General features: G+C 39.2%; 1 protein-coding gene across 19 annotated transcripts in view; it reads left to right on the forward strand.

Moving 5' to 3' along the window:
* The first annotated feature begins 9,215 nt into the window (after positions 1 to 9,215).
* The window catches only part of MIER3 (MIER family member 3), a 28,545-nt gene continuing 19,571 nt past the window's right edge, over positions 9,216 to 18,189 (forward strand). For 6 of the 19 annotated variants that reach the window (XM_026716865.2, XM_087927277.1, XM_087927268.1 and 3 more), the window contains exons 1-2: positions 16,750 to 16,780; positions 17,637 to 17,661. Coding sequence is in view for 6 of the 19 variants with exons in the window: in XM_087927268.1 (XP_087783394.1) it covers positions 16,772 to 16,780; positions 17,637 to 17,661 (34 nt within the window). In the remaining 13 variants the exon portion in view is untranslated. Of the gene's footprint in view, positions 9,332 to 16,749; positions 16,781 to 17,023; positions 17,170 to 17,636; positions 17,715 to 18,189 lie in introns of those variants that run through there. The other 13 variants (XM_087927276.1, XM_087927270.1, XM_087927278.1 and 10 more) reach the window with 9 other exon arrangements.

An 18,189-nucleotide genomic window follows, 5' to 3' on the forward strand; every position in this document is an offset into this window, starting at 1 on the left:
GTCTCGAGAACGGCGCGATCTCCAAGATAAATGACCCATCCTCTCCTGCAGCTCCTCGACGCTTCTTAAAGAAGCGCATCTAGCCGGAGCATATCAACACAGAGGGCAAATACTGTAGCATTAAATTTCTGGACCCCAGCATCATGTGCACATGAGATAGATTAGCTGAGCATAAACTTTCCGTTGCGGGATTCAAATAATACACTGAGCTTAAATGTGGCTAGCTGGTTTATTTCTCGGCAAGTTGTGCCAATTTATTTTCATTTATTCATTTCTTTTTTAAAAAAATAAAGTTTTATTTGGGTTTTCACACACAAAATACAAGTAAAACATATTTTTTGAAAATAGCATGGTCCCAGGTTGAACTTCTTTATACAGACACAAAACTCAATTTCATGTTCCTTTTTGTGTTCTGTTCCATATCTTATATTATTCTACATTTTCTATATAATTTTTCCTCTCTTTTAATTTTCTCAATTTTATTTTGATTATCTCATCTCAAATCATATTTATACTTTTGTCTGTTCTGTTTCAATTTCATATTATCTTTTCTCATTAAACAAATTTTCTCCTGTAGTTACTAATTGGAGTATGACACCTTTATATCTTTTAATTACATCCATTCAACTCTTATTTAAACTTCATATATATACCTTAAGGTTATGACATAACTTCCAATCGAATTCTGCTTGGTAAATTCTTATAATACACACTATACTCTTTTTAAAAAAGGATTATAAATATATGTAATTATAAACCCTCATTCCAATTCAGTTCTATCATTAATAATCATTAAAATCTTAACATCTTTAACACTTCTTTTCAATTAAATATCATACTTCCTTAAAGACACATATAATCTCCATAATTAATTGTTCCCTTATTTCTCTTCACATGTTTTGTAAATCATTAAATATTCATTTTGTTACATTTATTGACAAGCATTCCACTGAATTACGATAGTTATTTTATCAAACATTTTAATCATACATTGTTTCATATTTTCTAAAATTATTTCTGTTTCTAATATAACCATATTATCTTATGTACCTTTGCAAAATCCCTTTTTCCATTAAATTTTCACCCATTATCTCTAAATTGGCCCTGTTTCTCTATATTTTGCTTCTGTCCTTTATAACTTCTTTTCCTTTCTTTCTTCCCTTTCATCTTCTCTCTCCCCTTTTTACCCCCTTGTCTCTCCACTTCTAATTCTCTCTTCTGCATTTCCCTCTTCTGTTGCTTTCTGATTTTATACTTATTTTTCACTCTTTTTTGGGGGGGAATTGTTTTTCCCAATCTTAAACTTTCCATTCTCTTTCCCCCACTTTCCTTTTTTCCCCCCACCTAAGATTACTTGTTCATTAAAGATGGCTTCTTCTTTGTCGCAATGTTCTGCAGGCATTACTTGTTGTTTCTCATAGTTCCAAATCTCCATTTCTAAAAACTGAAATACAAAGCCAAAAGAACCTCTCCCTTCTTGTGCATCTTCTTTGTACTTTTTAAGTTCCATTTTCAGTTCTTCTAAAAGTGGAGCCATTTTAAACAGTTTTAAACAACCACCCAATTGATTTTAGTCATTCAAATACAATAACCAAAAATCCAGAAATAATCAAATAATCCAAATAGTCCGGAGTTATATCTTCTTATTTCTTTTTCGACTTTCTCTTCCTGGGGTTTTTGTTGCGATATTTCAGTTAGAATGTATCTTTTGGAAGTCGTGTTGGGATTTTGCTGTAAGCTCTTTTTAATTCCAGGCAATTCTCCTCCCTTCCAGATCCTTCCCTTTTATTCTTTTTCTCTCATTTCCTGTTTTCAAAAACTTCTGATTATCCAGAAATCTTTATTATCCCTTTGACTTTTTATTTTCAGCATTAAATGCCTATTGATGTCAAAGTAGATTTTTTTCCAATTTCTTGCTTAAGTCTCTCAGCTGTCAGTATAGGAAAAGGAGGAAAAAAACCCAAATCTTTTCCCTTTTCTCTCTCCTTCGCAGCTTAAAAATCTTCTTAGGGAACAATGTTATTGTTTTTTTTTTTAATAGTTTCAATTCCAGTTCCAATTTATTGCTTTTGCTGTTTGACCCGGTCAACCAAAACTTTCTCTTCTTATCTTCCTCCTGCACATTCTTTTCCGGTCGAGTTCTTCTTCGTGGTGCCATTTCTGACCACTGCTACAACCGCCTTCGGGAAAGGGAGTAATGGCCAGCTGGGGAGAAGAGATGTGGCTCTCCTCAACCCTGCAGGCAATCTCCCCCCTCTTCACCACCTCTACGGGATGGCTTTGCCCCCAAACCAGATGGCTCAGGGTGCTCCAGTGGTGAGCATGGATTGAAGCCTCGCAGAGACGAGGTTTCGGTCTGTCGCCGAAGAAGCTCAAACCGGAAGTCCATTCATTTCAATTCATTAATTCTCTCCCCCCTCTTTGCTCTCTGCTCTCTAACCCTCCATCTTTTTTATCGTATTAATGTATTCTTGTTTTATTTTTCATTGCTTATTGTTCTATTTACTTGTTCACACTTTTTTTAAAATTGTTGTAAGCCACCTGGAGTAGTCCCACAGTGAGATAGGCAGCAAATAAATTTAATAAATTAATAATTCAAGTAACTGGATTATTCTAGTAAATCGTGGATTTGCATTTTGTGTAATTGTAAGAGCTGAGTCCCTTGGACTGCAAGGCAATCAAACCGGTCAGTCCTAGAAGAGATCAATCCTGACTGCTCTTTAGAAGGCCAGATCCTGAAAAGGAAACTCAAAGACTTTGGCCACCTAATGAGAAGGAAGGACTCGCTTGAGAAGAGCCTAATGCTGGGAAGGATCAAAGGCAAAAGAAGAAGGGGACCGAGAAAGAGAATGAGGTGGCTGGATGGAGTCACTGAAGCAGTAGGCATGAGCTTAAATGGACTCCGGGGGATGGTAGAGGACAGGAAGGCCTGGAGGAACGTAGTCCATGGGGTCATGATGGGTCAGACACGACTTCACAACTAATAACAACAAAAGAGCTGTACATGACAAAGACCAAAAAAAGCAAGGAACTCCTAAACTTAGGCTAGGTGTTTCAGCAGCCATCAAACCAGTATGATACTGGTAGCTACTGGCTACTCCCTATTTCCAGGAGTTCAAGATAGCATTTCATGGTATTTCCTCAAATTTTAAATTCTTAAGCACATTCAGAGTTGCTTTGCAAAGCTACAATGGACTGTATTGTCTTCATCTTAGTCTTACCCTTAAGCACTAGAGGTGGTCCTCATTTATCAACTACAGTTGGGACTGGCAACTCTGTTAACAGGACCAGTCATAAATCATCTCTTTCTGCATTGGTGTAACTTTGAACTGTTGCTGAATAACTGGTTGGTAAGCAAGGACTACCTGTTAAACATTACATTTTAAAAACAAAAGCAAAACCACTTTCTTAAAGTATGTGAGCACATAGAGGCAAAATGTGGGATATCTACTTTCGACTTTGAATGAATAAATGAATTCTTTATTGGCCAAATGTGATTAGACACACAAGGATTTTGGCTTGGTGCATATGCTCTCAGTATACATAAAAAGAAAAGATACATTCGTCAAGAATCATAAGGTATACTTAATGATAGTCATAGGGTACAAATAAGCAATCAAGTCATACTAGGAAACGGTCAATATAAATCGTAAGGATACAAGCAACAAAGTTGCATTCATACAGTCACAAGTGGGAGGGGATGGGTGATAGAAACAATGAGAGGATTGATAGTAATAGTAATGCAGACTTGGTAAATAGTTGGACAGTGTTGAGGGAATTATTTGTTTAGCAGAGTTATGGCGCTTGAGGAAAAAACTGTCCTTGTGTCTGGTGTACAGTACTCTATAGCGTCGTTTTGAGGGTAGGAATTGAAACAGTTGATGTCCAGGATGTGAGGGGTCTGTAAATATTTTCACAGCCCTCTTTTTGACTCATGCTGTATACAGGTCCTCAATGGAAGGCAGGTTGGTAGTAATTGGTTTTTTGTTTTGTTTTTGCGGTCCTGCAGTTTGATTGTTTGTAAATCCAGCAGCTATGATTTCTAAGTCATGTTGTGTTTTAGCATTATAGGTCATAGTTATGCACTTGCTTTTGCCATAATAGATCCACCCACAAGCAGGAAATACCACTATATCCAAAAAAATAAAAACTCCAAACCACTGAATGCCCTCTAGTAGCTGAACATCAGCAGCCTTCTTTGTATTCTTTATATTGGAATTCTGGAATCCTTTCAACCACCCTAAAACTCAGGAAGCGCCTACCAGCAACTCACCTGTACACCAGGCCTTCCTGGTATGAATGTTGGTCAAATGTTTTCCTTTTAATGAATGTCTTATTTAATACAGGTAGTTCTTTACTTATAACCACAATTGGGACCAGAAGTCCCAGAAGTCATTTAACTGCTAACAAGGCAGTTAAATGAGTTGTGCCTGATTTTATCACCTTTTTTGCCACTGCTGTTAATTTGAATCACTGCACCTGTTAAGTGAATCCAGCTCCCCTGATTGACATTGTTTGTTGGTGTCTGACTGAGAGGCTACAAATGGTGATCACATGACCGCAGGATGCTTATAACTATCATAAATGCATGCCAGTTGCCAAGCACCTGAATTTTGATTTCATGAGGGGAGAGTGGAATATTGTAATGGTTATAAATATGTGGATTGGTTGTAAGTCATTTTTTTAATGCTGCTGTAATTTCAAATACCTATAAACAAATAGTTACAGGTCCAGGATTACTGTATTGTTTTATGTATTTTTAAGATATTGCTTATCAGGCAATGTATTGCTTTCCCAAAAAAGCTTTAAGTATATAAATAACATTTCAGTATAAGAAATGATATCTAAAAGTATTTAGAACATTTAGTGCTAACACTAAATAGGATGCTTTATGAGTACCTAACCAGTTGTGATTAATTCAATAAAGTATAGCATGATGCATAAACCCACTCTGTAAATTGGAACAGATGGGAATGGAGTGTGGAGAATACTTTTAAAAAGCCCCAGGAAGACAAAACATGTTTTCTGCAGTTTGTTGAATCTGAATACATTTTTGCAGTAAGTCTCAGTCATCTCTCTTGAGATTCATAAAATTTAGATTGCAGCAGAATCTTCTTAACCATTTCTAAGATAAGACAAGATGGATTGAGGAGGCGGGAAAAAGAAAAAAGCATTACTTAATGAAGTCTGTCCAGATATCCTGCATTTACTTATTTTTTTCCTATCAAAAAAGTGGAACTCCTATTGGGAGGGATGAGTGGCATGAGCACAGGAAGAGCCAAGGAATGCTCCAGCAGTGCATAGACAGACCCCAGGTTATCCTACAGGTTCTATCCCCCAGAAAGGATTTGCTTGGGCAGACTGAAAAATATTACTGAGAGGCATAAATATAGATTACAAATCATTCCATCACCCACTGTTAGCTGCCATGCGAGCTCCCTGCTAGTACTTGACCCCTGTCCACAGCAATGGATCTGCCATAGTGTGATAGGTCTAGTTGGGCATGATCTGTTAAGCCTAAATTTAATCTGTTAAACCTTTATTCTCCTAAAGCAATTCAAATGTTATTTGGATACTTTCTTAGGAAGAATAAGTAGAAAACTAAGAGAAGTGAACAAAGAGAGAGAAGAGAGTAGTTGATAACCAAATAGGATAAAAACGGAGAGAAAGGATATGCAGAAGTAAGATAATCTTTTGTATCCTTGTGATAAACATTATGTAATTAAACACTCAGAAGGACTTATGTTGATGTACTCCTAAAACTATTTCTATAGTATTGTCTATCCATACAATACTATTGTTACATAAAATGTTATTTGTACTTTTTTATTGTTTTTTATTTGTATCAGCTGGTCTTCAAATAAACAAGAACATGATACAACTTCACACCACCATACATTGTGAATACTAGATTACCAGGCAAATAATTGATAAGAAAGAATCTCTCAATATAAGAAGGACATCATTCTCAGGCAATAGCTGAGACACTGTAAAACTTTGGGGGGTTGTACCACTAGTCAAATGAATTGCATTTTCCTTTAACTAGTTATGATAGTTTTTGGTGTCCTGGTTCAGAAGTAGCCTGTTTTTGAAAGTAAGTTGGTGGAGAGGGAATTGTTCTTTTGTCTTGATAGCCTCCCAACGATATCTAGTTGTTGAGTATTATGGAAACCAGATATATATAGCAATTGCACTTAGACTTATATACCACTTCACAGTGCTTAACAGCCCTCTCTAAGCGATTTACAGAGTCAGCCTATTCCCCCCTCATTTTACCAACCTCGGAAGGATGGAAGGCTGAGGCAACTTTGAACTGGTGAGAATTAAATTGATGAACTGCTGGCAGCCAGCATAAGTAGCCTGCAGTACTACATTCTAACCACTGCACCACCACAGCTCTTGGTATATGCAAAACTACAATCTAGTTCACTGGACTAAACAAGTTTGCTGATTGGTCTAATCCAGCAAGACTCTTGTAACATTCCCTTTGCAAAAATGATGTGAAAAATACTGGGATGTTTCAGTCGTAATATACATATTGCAGCAAAATGATTACCTCATCTTTAATGTTATAAAGGTACCAGGTCTGGACCTTCCTGAGGGAGATTCCAAAAGTTTCTGCTACATCAAGAATGCGGAGGGGAGGAGGATTACCAGAAGCAAGATACTTAGACCTAGAATCAAGAACCTAGAGGTTGAGTACAAAATCACATGAATTATGACCCTAATCATCAAAGGAGACCATCCTATTTACTAATAGTTCTAATAGTTACAAACTGATCAAGAAAGATTTTTAAATATCTATGGAAAAGTAGGGAGGTAGAATGGAATGGAATGGAGTTAGAATAGAATAGAATAGAATAGAATAGAATAGAATAGAATAGAATAGAATAGAATAGAATAGAATAGAATAGAATAGAATAGAATACCTTTATTGGCCAAGTGTGGTTGGACACACAAGGAATTTGTCTTGGTGCAAATTGTCTTGGTACAAACACTCTCAGCATACATAAAAGAAAAGATACATTCATCAAGAATCATAAGGTACAACACTTAATGATAGTCATAGGGTATAATAAGCAATCAAATCATACTAGGAAACAGTCAATATAAATTGTAAGGATACAAGCGACAGAATTACAGTCATACAGTCACAAGTGGAGGGGATGGATGATAAGGAGTGATGAGAAGATTAACAGTAATAGTAGTGCAGACTTTGTAATAGTTGAACAGTGTTGAGGGAATTATTTGTTCAGCAGAGTGATGGCTTTTGGGGAAAAAACTGTTCTTGTGTCTAGTTGTTCTGGTGTGCAGTGTTCTATAGCATCATTTTGAGGGTAGGAATTGAAACAGTTTATGTCTGGGATGTGAGGGGTCTGTAAATATTTTCACAGCCCTCTTTTTGACTAGTGCAGTATACAGGTCCTTGATTGAAGGCAGGTTGGTAGTAATTGTTTTTTCTGCAGTCCTAATTATCCTCTGAAATCAGTCCTGTTGTGTTGCAGAACCAAACCAGACAGTTATAGAGGTGGAGATGATAGACTCGATAATCCCTCTGTTGAACTGTATCAGCAGCTCCTTGGGCAGTTTGAGCTTTCTGAGTTGACACAGAAAGAATATTCTTTGTTGTGCTTTTTTGATGATGTTTTTGATGTTAGGTGTCCATTTTAGGTCATGTGATACAGTAGAACCTACAAATTTGAAGGTCTCTACTGTTTATACTGTGTTGTCTAGTATTGTAAGAGGTGGTAGTATGGGAGGGTTTCTTCTAAAGTCTACCACCATTTCTATGGTTTTGAGTGCAGTTCCAGATTGTTCCGGTTACACCATGAGGCAAGTTGTATAACCTCCTGTCTGTATGCGGATTCGTCGTTGTCTCAAATGAGACCAATCACTGTTGTGCAGTGGTGGGATTCAATTTTTTTTTACTACCAGTTCTGTGGGTGTGGCTTAGTGGGCATGGCAGGGGAAGGATAGTGTAAAATCTCCAGTCAGAGGTGGTATTTGTGATTCTCTGAACTACTCAAAATTTCCGCTACCGGTTCTCCAGAACTGGTCAGAACCTGCTGAATACCTCTGCTGTTATGTCATCAGCAAACTTCAGTATTTTAACAGATGGATCATTTGAGATGCAGTCATTGAGTATATAGGGAGAAGTGGAAATGCACACAGCCTGGGGGGGGCTGTGCTAATTGTACAGGTATCAGATGTGATTCTGCCTAGCTTCACCTGCTGCTTCCTGTCTGTTGGGAAGCTTATGATCCACTTACAAGTGTGTTCAGGTACTGCTAGCTGGTTTAGTTTAGTTAGAAGAATGTCTGGAATGATGGTATTGAATGCTGAACTGAAGCCTACAAAGAGGATCAGTTATAAAGGTAACTGATAATGATGACTTCTTCTCTAGTCTGCTCCTGCGTTCCTATAACTTTTTCACTCTCTTGTCTGATGTATTCTTGGAAACTTGGTCACTTCCAATTATTTTGTGAATCTTCAGTTAACCAAACATATTTTCTTAATGTAAGTTTGCATTTTCCCATCATGATTCTCCACACAGCTGCATTTACTTTTTATGTGTAAGAAAAAATATGGTCCTTGGGCTTTCATACATCATACCTCAAGAATGTTGGCTGTATTTTGTACACCTGCTACCCAATCCAGGAGAATATCTGCATACAATAGAAAGATGTATTATCTTTCTGCATATAATAGAAAGGTGTTCAGAAAAGAGAGCAGCAACTTGATATTTTCCACGTGTCGGCACTGAAACTTGTTTAACTGACTTTTTTTTTTTTTTTTTTTGCCTGCAACTAGCGATAAAAATCTGGTGTTCAAAAAGTTTCTGCCCGATAGAAGATAAATTCACCCAAACGAAAAATAGAGACGGGGTATTTCAAACAGATCTATTACTGATCTATTACAAGATCTATTAGCCCACAGATCTATTACTGTTGGGGTTTATTTCCCTCCAACCTTTGAATGGAGAATATTAATAAGCAAACACCGGCTGCTCGTGAAACACTAAGCAGGGTCGGAGCTGGTTGCTACTAGGGAACTGGGAAATAAAACCTCTACAGAAAGCAAACGGCTTATTGTATGCATTTTTCCAAGACATTTTTCCCCTTCTGTCGACCACGTTCCTTGTAGAAACGCGCGCAACTTCCTGTTAAAAGACCTCCCCTCCCCCCACCTTCCCTCCACAGAAGTTACTCAGCTGTGCCAGGCGTTCGAGGTTCCCCCTTGCATCCAGCTGGCAGAGCACTTTCGCTTTCATTTCCCAGGATGCGAACTCGCTGCGCTGCAGGGAAGCAGAAGAGAAAGCGTGGAAAAGACCGTAAGTTTCTCCAAGTATGAAAGTGGAAGCAAAAGAACCTGGGGGCGGGGAGGGGGGGGGGAAGGATTAAATGCTGTAGTAGAAGGAAAATCAAGGATGGGTTTTTAGAGCCGACGGACCTCTCTCCCCTTCCTCTTGTTTCGGGAAAGCCTAGGGCGCCGGGGAAGGAAAGGGGGTCTTTTGAGCGGAGGGAGACTCGGTACATGATGGACCCATTCCTGATGCAAGAAAGGGCGCGCTCATTTTTTGATGGGTCAGAAGGGGCCAGGGAAACGAAGAAGCCCCGTCCTAAACTTCAACCACTCCGAAGGGTTTCAAGCCGTTGTAAACGGGTACATCCCATTACCCTGTGTGCGCTGCGCTAAAGATACATAATATACTGTATATAGCAGGGGTCTCCAACCTTGGCAACTTTAAGCCTGGCGGACTTCAACTCCCAGAATTTCCCAGCCAGCTTGCTGGGGAATTCTGGGAGTTGAAGTCCGCCAGGCTTAAAGTTGCCACGTTGTAGACCCCTGCTATATAGTGCTTTTCTTCCGGATGAACGAAGGCGAGAGAGGCCTGTTCTGAAGTTTACGGTTCGGAATGGACAGGTCCAAGGTCCCGCTCACTTCTCTCCTCCTCCACTCCGGAAGCAGGTCTCGAGGGTCCCCGAGAAGAGATGGGATCCGCCGCGGGCACGTACTGGGAAAGGGGGATAAGGGGATTTAGTTAGGATTTGGAAAGGATTTCACCCAGCAGCTTTTTAAAGTGTTGGGTTTTTTTGGGGGTTCGTTGGTTGGTTGATTTAAAAAGGGGGCTATTTGCACCCGAGGATCGGGCACAGAATGACAGAATGAAACTTTTCCGCTGACTTCCATATTTGGCGACCAAGGAAAGTGAAACTGGGCTGGTTAAATGGCGCCTGTAAAGAGGGTTGCGATCCAGTGGGCGAAGCTTTTCGTTACAGCCTGCATTTCCGGCGTCCTTGCCTTTCTAAAGACAATCATCCTGTGGAAAGGAACATGGGATTTAACACTCCAGCACTTAGATAGGTACTATAGTCCGATGTTTCTCCACTTGTGCCACGAAGGTGTGTGGACTAACAGAATCCTCCAGCCAGCATGCAATGGAATTCTAGGAGATGAAGTATCTGCATCTTAAAATTGCTGAGGATTTATAGTTTAACCATACTTGTGAGATTAGAAATACCAGGAATTAAAATTTTCAGCACTCTAAGTGAAAGTATAAGACTTGCTGTTCTGTGGGGGTTTTGCATTTTTATTTCCCATAATCTGGAATGCATCCTCTGTTTTTGTGCTTTATTTAAAGCACCACTTTCTGCTGGTTTCTGAGTCTTTGTAATCCAAAAATTTTATGCACTGGAGTGTCAAAGAATTAGTTTTATACATCAGCCTATACTAATGTTGTAATATATTACTTCAGTTAGCTGACAAATAAGGTCATGTGCCAAGGTGTAGGCAGATCAGAAATCATGTTACTCACATTATTTTTGAAATGTTTAACCTAGGTCAAACAAGTAAACACAAGCTCCCAACCTTGTTGATATTCTGTATCCTGTGTCAACAGTTTAGTAAGCTTACTATGAACAACTACCAGTTTTGTTATGCTTATGCCATGATTTGTATATTCTAATTAAAAGGATGTTGTTAATGAGCTTAAAAGGGCCTTTATATCAATCCCATGGTAATCCAAACCTAAACCCAATATGGATAGAGAGGTTAATAATGACTATTTGTGACGTTCTACTGGAGAATTTGAAGTAACAATATTTATAGTATCCATCAGAGAAGCCACAGATGTTTGGAAACAGAGATCCATTACTAATAAGAGCTCTTAAAAGTAAAAAAAAATACTAATTTTAACTATGTTAAATTGCATTAGATCCTGAATTCAGAAGAGGGTTTAAACACTACAGTCTCCTTTGAGTTAAACACAAATACTGGTAACTTGATTAATGTATTTATGTTGTTTTCTTAACATTTGGAAGCAGGTCTCTTCCAAATTTTGGGATTTCTTTTTCTTAGTTTAGAGGAGAAATGGGAATTCCAGTCCAAGTACTGATAAACCTCAATCTGCCTAACTATTTTGGCTCAATCAAGGCAGCTAGGTATTGTTCCCTTAGGGGAACAGGAAAGGCAGAGATAAGCTTTGATGAAAAGGATTGAGTTGGAAGATACAAACTCAATATTTCACAGTCTTTCTTCTTTTTGTATTGGCCAGTATTCTGAACAATTGACATTTCTACAAATGTTTATTATATGAACCAGGAGCTCATTGCTCAAGAAATAGGAAGTTAACTCCCTTCTTAAATTTCAAAAGGATTTCCATCTACAAATGAAGGTGTTTATGCTCCATTAAAGTGGAATGCAAAGGAGTTAGACAACTCCTGTACCCTAAAGTTTGAAACTTAGAATGTGTAATGGACAGAGAACAAACTTGACAAGGACTAGAAGCTTTTCTTTACAGCTGTGCCTTATGAATCCCAGACTGATCATTTCTGCCTCCCTCCCTATGAAGAAAATGAATTATAATTCTTCCCAGATTTAAATAAGTTTATAATTGAAGTATGTGTATGTATAAACAAATTGAGTCCCAATACTATATGTGTTTATGCTGATATGTATATACACATTTAAAGTTAATGACTCTTATTTACTCAGAAGCAAAGTACATCTTACCATGGTGAATGAAAATGTTTTGAAGTGGCCTGTTAGCAGGATTGATCTGCCATCCATCTATTACCCTGATGGACAATTGTAATGTACCCTTCTTTACCTTTTCTTGCTTGAAAGTAATTATCCCACTATGGTTTTCTTATTCTTATGTTGCTACACCTTCTCTGAAAAACATCCAAGCATCTACTTGCCAAAGAGGCCAAATCTGGCTGTCTCCTTTGCTCTTTTGGCTAGTGATTCTCGTTTCTGTTATTGGCAGGTAAATTGGCTAAATAATCTTTTTAGCCTTTTAGGATATGTGTGGTGCTATATTCAACAGCCATGGTCTTCCCTAAGAGCATTTGGAGATTACTAAGTCTTAAAGCGGAAAACACTGTAAAACAAATAAAGAATTTCAGCTAGCAATTTCTATTGTGAAAAACATAGTAAGAAATGGAAGTTAAATGGAACTGCTCAAGTCAAGACAAAATCTGAAAGACCCAAAGAAAAAAAAATGTTTAGAAATGCCTAAAAACTAGTCAGTTTGGCAAAACAGAACTCACAAATCAGTTCAAGCTACCTACCTTCAACCTTAGCTGAGTTGTTTTCTGCAAGTCTACAGCACCACAATGTTTTTATAACTGTGATTTGCATTGAATGTTTCTCAGAAGAAAACCTTTCTTCCTCTCTTTCCATTGTATCACCAAACTCATTGTCTGGGGTATGCAATAGAAAACTGAAATGTTTGGAACAAAGTGCTTGGACTGATGAGATAGGCCACGATCATGTACATTTGGGGGAAAAATGAAACATTTGGATAGAAAAAAGTGAAACATTTCAAGAAAAGAAAATTTTGCCAACCGCCAAGCAGAGTGGCTCTGTTATTCTTTGGGATTGTATGGCAGCACAGCACACTTATGCAACTGGTAGGAGGAACTGATTCAGTTAAGTGACAACAAATCTTAGAAGTTAATGTCTATATTCAGTGACCAAACTGGAACTGAAAAGATGCAGATATTTCAGCAACACTCCAAATCTCTACAAATAAACCATGAATTATAGGGGGGGGAAGACAATGGTTTTGTTTCAGTATAGCCTCCACAGTTTCCAGTCTAGAATATCACAAAAATTCTGTGGCAGGATCTCAGAAGTCCTCTCATGAGATGGGCATGTGATTGATTAATAAATAAATAAAAATTAGTAAGGGCAAAAGGCTTAATATCTCTGAGCCAGAAAAATCATATCTGAACAAGAAGGGAAGAAAAACTAAATATAGGAATAGAAAGACTTGATCGTCAGGAGCAGGAAACACTTGGAAGATGTTATTTCTGTCAAGGGAAGAGTTAAAAGGTGAAAGAATATTTAAATATGTGTACCTGCCGTATTCACTGTTTTCTAATTCTGAATCTCTGAATAACTGCTCATAAAGACTAAACAAGTATTCATATTTATAGCAATATACCACGTATAAATAACTTTACACCATGTAAGAGATCTGTCTGCTTCCATTCATTTACAGATTCATTCAAACATAATTGAAAAGGGTGCCTAGATTTTTGTATTCAACTATCAGTATACAAATGAGCCACGTTATTTTGGTCCAATGACATTTCTGGATAAACTACGAAGTCAAGATTTTCATGCTTCATAAAGTTATTTTTGGAATTTGAGGAGTCCATTGGATTCAGGTGAACACTGACCTGAATGGCTGTACTGCATCATTCGTACTCCAACCCAACCAGGATCTCAGTGAAGCACTCAAACATGAATAAGGATTTTAAAGAAGCTTCCAAATTATCTGATTATTTTGAATACTGCATAGGGAAAGCCATTGTGTCTGAGAAAATACTACGTTGCCTTCTAATTATCACATTACAGGGGAGATGGGCAACATAAAAATTTAATAATTAAAATAATAAAATAAATTGTTCACAATATTTATATACACATTGCATTGTAATCTGTTGTAATCTAATAAATTAAATAGGTTTATTGTAGAGATCCAAAATCTCTGGTTTTTCACCACTTCTTCCATTGGTGCTTTTAGACTGAGGGTTCAAGGAGAATCTGTGAAAATACATTATGCAACTATTCTGTCTTTTCTGCCTCAATTTTTGTGCAAGGAAAAAAAAATACTTACCATACTTTGGTTGAAATAAAAATGTAGAGGAATAAACAGAATACTCAGTGAGCAGGACTACAAAGATATGTGATATGTCCTTGGTTGCTTAACATACAAATGGATAAATGTATAAGGAATATTTGTGGTGATATTAGAAGTGTATTGGTTGGGAACAGGAATACACATATAATTTTGTGTACAGATAATGCTGAATTGTTGACTGAGAACCTGAAAGATCTGCAATGAAGATTAGAGGAAGCGTATTATACAATAAAGAATAGGAATGAAAGTGACTGTCAAAAATATAGGTAGCTGTGTCTGACAGGGAAAATAACATTACAAGTTATATATAAATGGTAAAACAACTAGAGCAAGTAGATGAATTCGTGTATCATGGTAAAATATTGAGAAAAAATAGGAAATTGAAGAAGAAATGTTGAATGTGTAAATTCTGGAAGAATGATAGTGGTTAATATGGAGCTTGTTGGAAGGAAAGAACATTTATTGAAAGAAGCAAAAATACCTTCATATAAGAGTGGGCTTCTATTGATTGTTAAATGGAAATGAGATTGGTATGTTAAGAGAATCATAACAATCCATTGATTTCAGTGGAAATAGGATACTTAAATTTAAGTAGGTGAACAAAAAGAGAAGGGTCAAAAATAACTAAGTACTCTGAGTTGAATGTGGATTGGTACAGAAGGACATGAATGACCAGAGTATGAAAGAAGTATACTGAAGTGGTATGGTCATACAGAAAGAATAAATGAGGACTGAAATGTAGAACAAATGGAAGAATAGTAAATCAGTTAAGAATAGTGAGAAAGTTATCCTTTGATGGATTTGATGAGAGTCTCAAGAGAAAAGTTTGAGAGAGCAAGTATGATGTGGAAATTAAGGCATCAGAATAGAAATTTCAAGACCTTGGTCTAGGCCACAAACCTTGTTAGGTGACCATGGGTCAGGCACTCTCTTAGACCTTGAAGGAGGCAGTGGCAAATCACTTCTGAAATCTGCCCAAACTAAAAGGATTAGTCTCAAGATGTGTGCCAGGAGTCAATATTGATTCAAAGGCACACAAAAAAGAAGGAAGGAAAGAAATAAAAAAAGAAAAGAAAAAAGAAAATAGGTTTGAAGTGTGAAGAACAAAATGCTATATATGAAGCAGTATATGGATGAGGTTAAAGCAATGATAACTTGCAAGTATTGAAAAGTATGGAGAAATACAATGAATGGTGTTTATGTAAACTAGTGTTAGCTACATTTTCATTCCTTTTCATACTCTTCCCACATTCTATATAATATTGCTTACCCTGAAATGGAATGGTGCGATGAGTATGTATGTATGTATGCATATATTTCATATGAGAAAATGGAGTATATTGAATATGGAAATCAGCCAGCTGTCTTATGCATATTTATTTGAAAATAACTTATGCATCCTGCTACAACACAGCTACATCATTTGGCTACAAGTATTGCTTAACTCAGCAGAATTTAAGATATTTCTAAATAACACTTTTATTATGTATTTAAACAATTTTTACCAGCAATTCCTATCTCATCTCTTATTTGTTGAAAGTAGTTTGGAGGCATATACTGTACATATAAAACAACAATTACTTTGTAATATTATATATTTTATTGGTGCCTGCTGAAGAAGGCTCTTAGCCCAATCTGTCAGAATATATTGTGTGCATTCTATTCTTTCTTAATGATTTTTTTTGTGGAAAGAAAATATAGATGGGGAAAATACAAGAGGGTTCTAAGTGGAAAATGATGACCTCTACTTTTCTGGTAAAAGCCCATTAGTGAAGCAATCGTATTTTTTTAAAAAAAGCTGGAAATTAACTTTTAAAAACTTGTTAGATTGGTGAATCCAAGGATACAAACACTCTCTGTTCTCAAAGTCTGTAGCCAGGAATTAATGGCTGAGCGTCTCGCATCATCTCAGCCAGGGTGTGATTTGTTGAGTAGCACACTAGGATGGATGAACGCGTTACCGGTAGGCTCGGGAGATGCTTGGAAAACATTGGGAGTCAGAACCAGTTTCCCGGGGATCCTCGCCTCAACTAGAGGCGGCGTGCAGGCGTCTGTCGGGGACCTGTAACGGGGAGCCCCATAGTGGCCAGGAGGCAGAGGCGACGGCCTAAATGGACCCTTCCAACTCTTGTCACTGCAGCTATTCAGGGCTACTATCTAACCAAATCGCGGGCACCCGTTTCAGCGCGGTGCTCGAGCTACCGTGCCGGGCCGACCAGGTGGACTAGTCCCTTGGGGACCCTACCCTCCCGCTGCCTCTCCGGCTGCCGTTCATTTATGCCGGCGCTAGAAGAGGTCCCATGAAACTTCGCGAATGAGGCGAGGGCTTCATCCCCTTGGCCGGGCTGCGAGCGGGGAGTTCCTGTCTACCTGCCCCTTCCCTTCCTCCCGGCGTTCCCTCGGGGCTGCAGCGTAGGCAAAGTCTCCGGGAGGATGGACGGAGCAGCGGCGCTCCTTTCTCCGCCTCAGCCCGCCGCCCGGCAAGGCAGAGAGGCCGCTTTCTTCCCCGCTCCTACCCCACCCCGGCTGTAGCTCCAGTCCCGGCCGGCCTGCCATTGGCTTAGCGGCCCCATCCGGGCATTTGGCGCATCGCTGCTGCTCAGCCCGAGCGCTCCCAATATGGCGGAGGTGAGCGGGGAAAGCGGGTAGGGGCGCTGGGGTCCGGCCGGTTCCTGGTCGAGTTTCGCGGCGGGGTGGCCCCTTCAGGCCGCTCCGGCACCCCTATAACTCCCTCCTGGTGGTCGGAGCCCCAGCAAGGAGGCCCCGGGGGGCGGCTGGGGGCTCCTCAAGCTACTTGAAGCGGAGAAGCGCAGCCTGAGCGACTAGGCCGCGTCTGCCTCCGTCCGTCCGTCCGTCGGTCCGTCTGCCAATAGCTGTCTGCTGAGCGCTGTACCGGTCTCCACCCACAGTCCCGGGCCCGGGAGCGGAGAGGTCTCCTTTCTCCGGTTCCGTGGGGGTGGGAATCCGGGATGGAGACTGTTTGGCTAGGGTGAGATGAGGAGGGAGACGACGGAGCGGTGAGATTCTCCGACGGGCAGCCCGGATCTTTTGGTCGCTCCTTCTCAAGCTGCCCCTGTCACCTCTCGGGCGGGCCCGGCCGGGATGGGGCTGATGTCAAGGCCCGGGTCTCGCGTCGGGGACGAGGTGGAGGAGTTGGAAAAAGAGGAAGGTTGGAGGGAGGGAAGCAACTTGGGGTACTGAATGCGGAGGAAAAGGGAGGCGAGAAGAGGGACCGGGGGAGCGGTGGGGGTGCGAGTTGGGGGGGGGGAAGCGATGGAGGGATGCTGAGAGCTGAAGAAGGGGGGAGAAAGAAGTTAGATGGAGAAATGGGGAAAAAAAGATGGAGAAGTGTGCATGAGACAGAGGTTGAATAATTAGGAGGGGTTGCCTTAACGTTTTCCTTTTATGACCACTTTTTCCAAATCTCTCTGGCCAGCCTATTTGTAATCCGTTTTTTTCCTCCCTCTCTTATTGCTTGTTCCAGGCTTCCTTTGGGAGTTCGAGCCCAGGTTTGTCCTGTTCAGTTCCTTCTTCTGTGATTCCGGCAGTGGGAAGCTTTTGGGTACGGCTAAGGGCCAGAGTACAGGCACATCTATCAAAGATGTTTTATATGTTTTCTTGATTGTGTTAAAATGCTTACTTCCTCCTTCATTGTCTCTAGTTCATGCTTCATGCTCAGTTGTTTTATCTTAAAATCACCTGTTTGGTTCTTATTGAAAGTATGAAGCTCTTTGCGGTATATAATTCTTTTGATCAGTTTCAAATTGTTATGTTTGGTTTTCCAAACATTTATTGAATATGCAAGAAACTTCAGTTTAAAATATTGTTGAATAAAATTTCTGCTTCAGCGATCTGCAGACCTTCTGCTTCTTTATTAAGCATGATATCTAGTATGCTTATTTGGAAGTAAATCATTTTCATTAGTTTGTATTTTGCAACATGAATTAAAATCACAGTCTTGATTGCCAAATTTTCAGAAGTAAATTGGACTTATTATAAGGTTGTTAATGTGGGCTTTAGACCCTATAACAATGCAT

This window comes from Pseudonaja textilis, chromosome 2, assembly GCF_049901715.1.
Source record: "Pseudonaja textilis isolate UNSWEBS1 chromosome 2, rPseTex1.2, whole genome shotgun sequence".
Taxonomy (NCBI): Eukaryota; Metazoa; Chordata; class Lepidosauria; order Squamata; family Elapidae; genus Pseudonaja; species Pseudonaja textilis.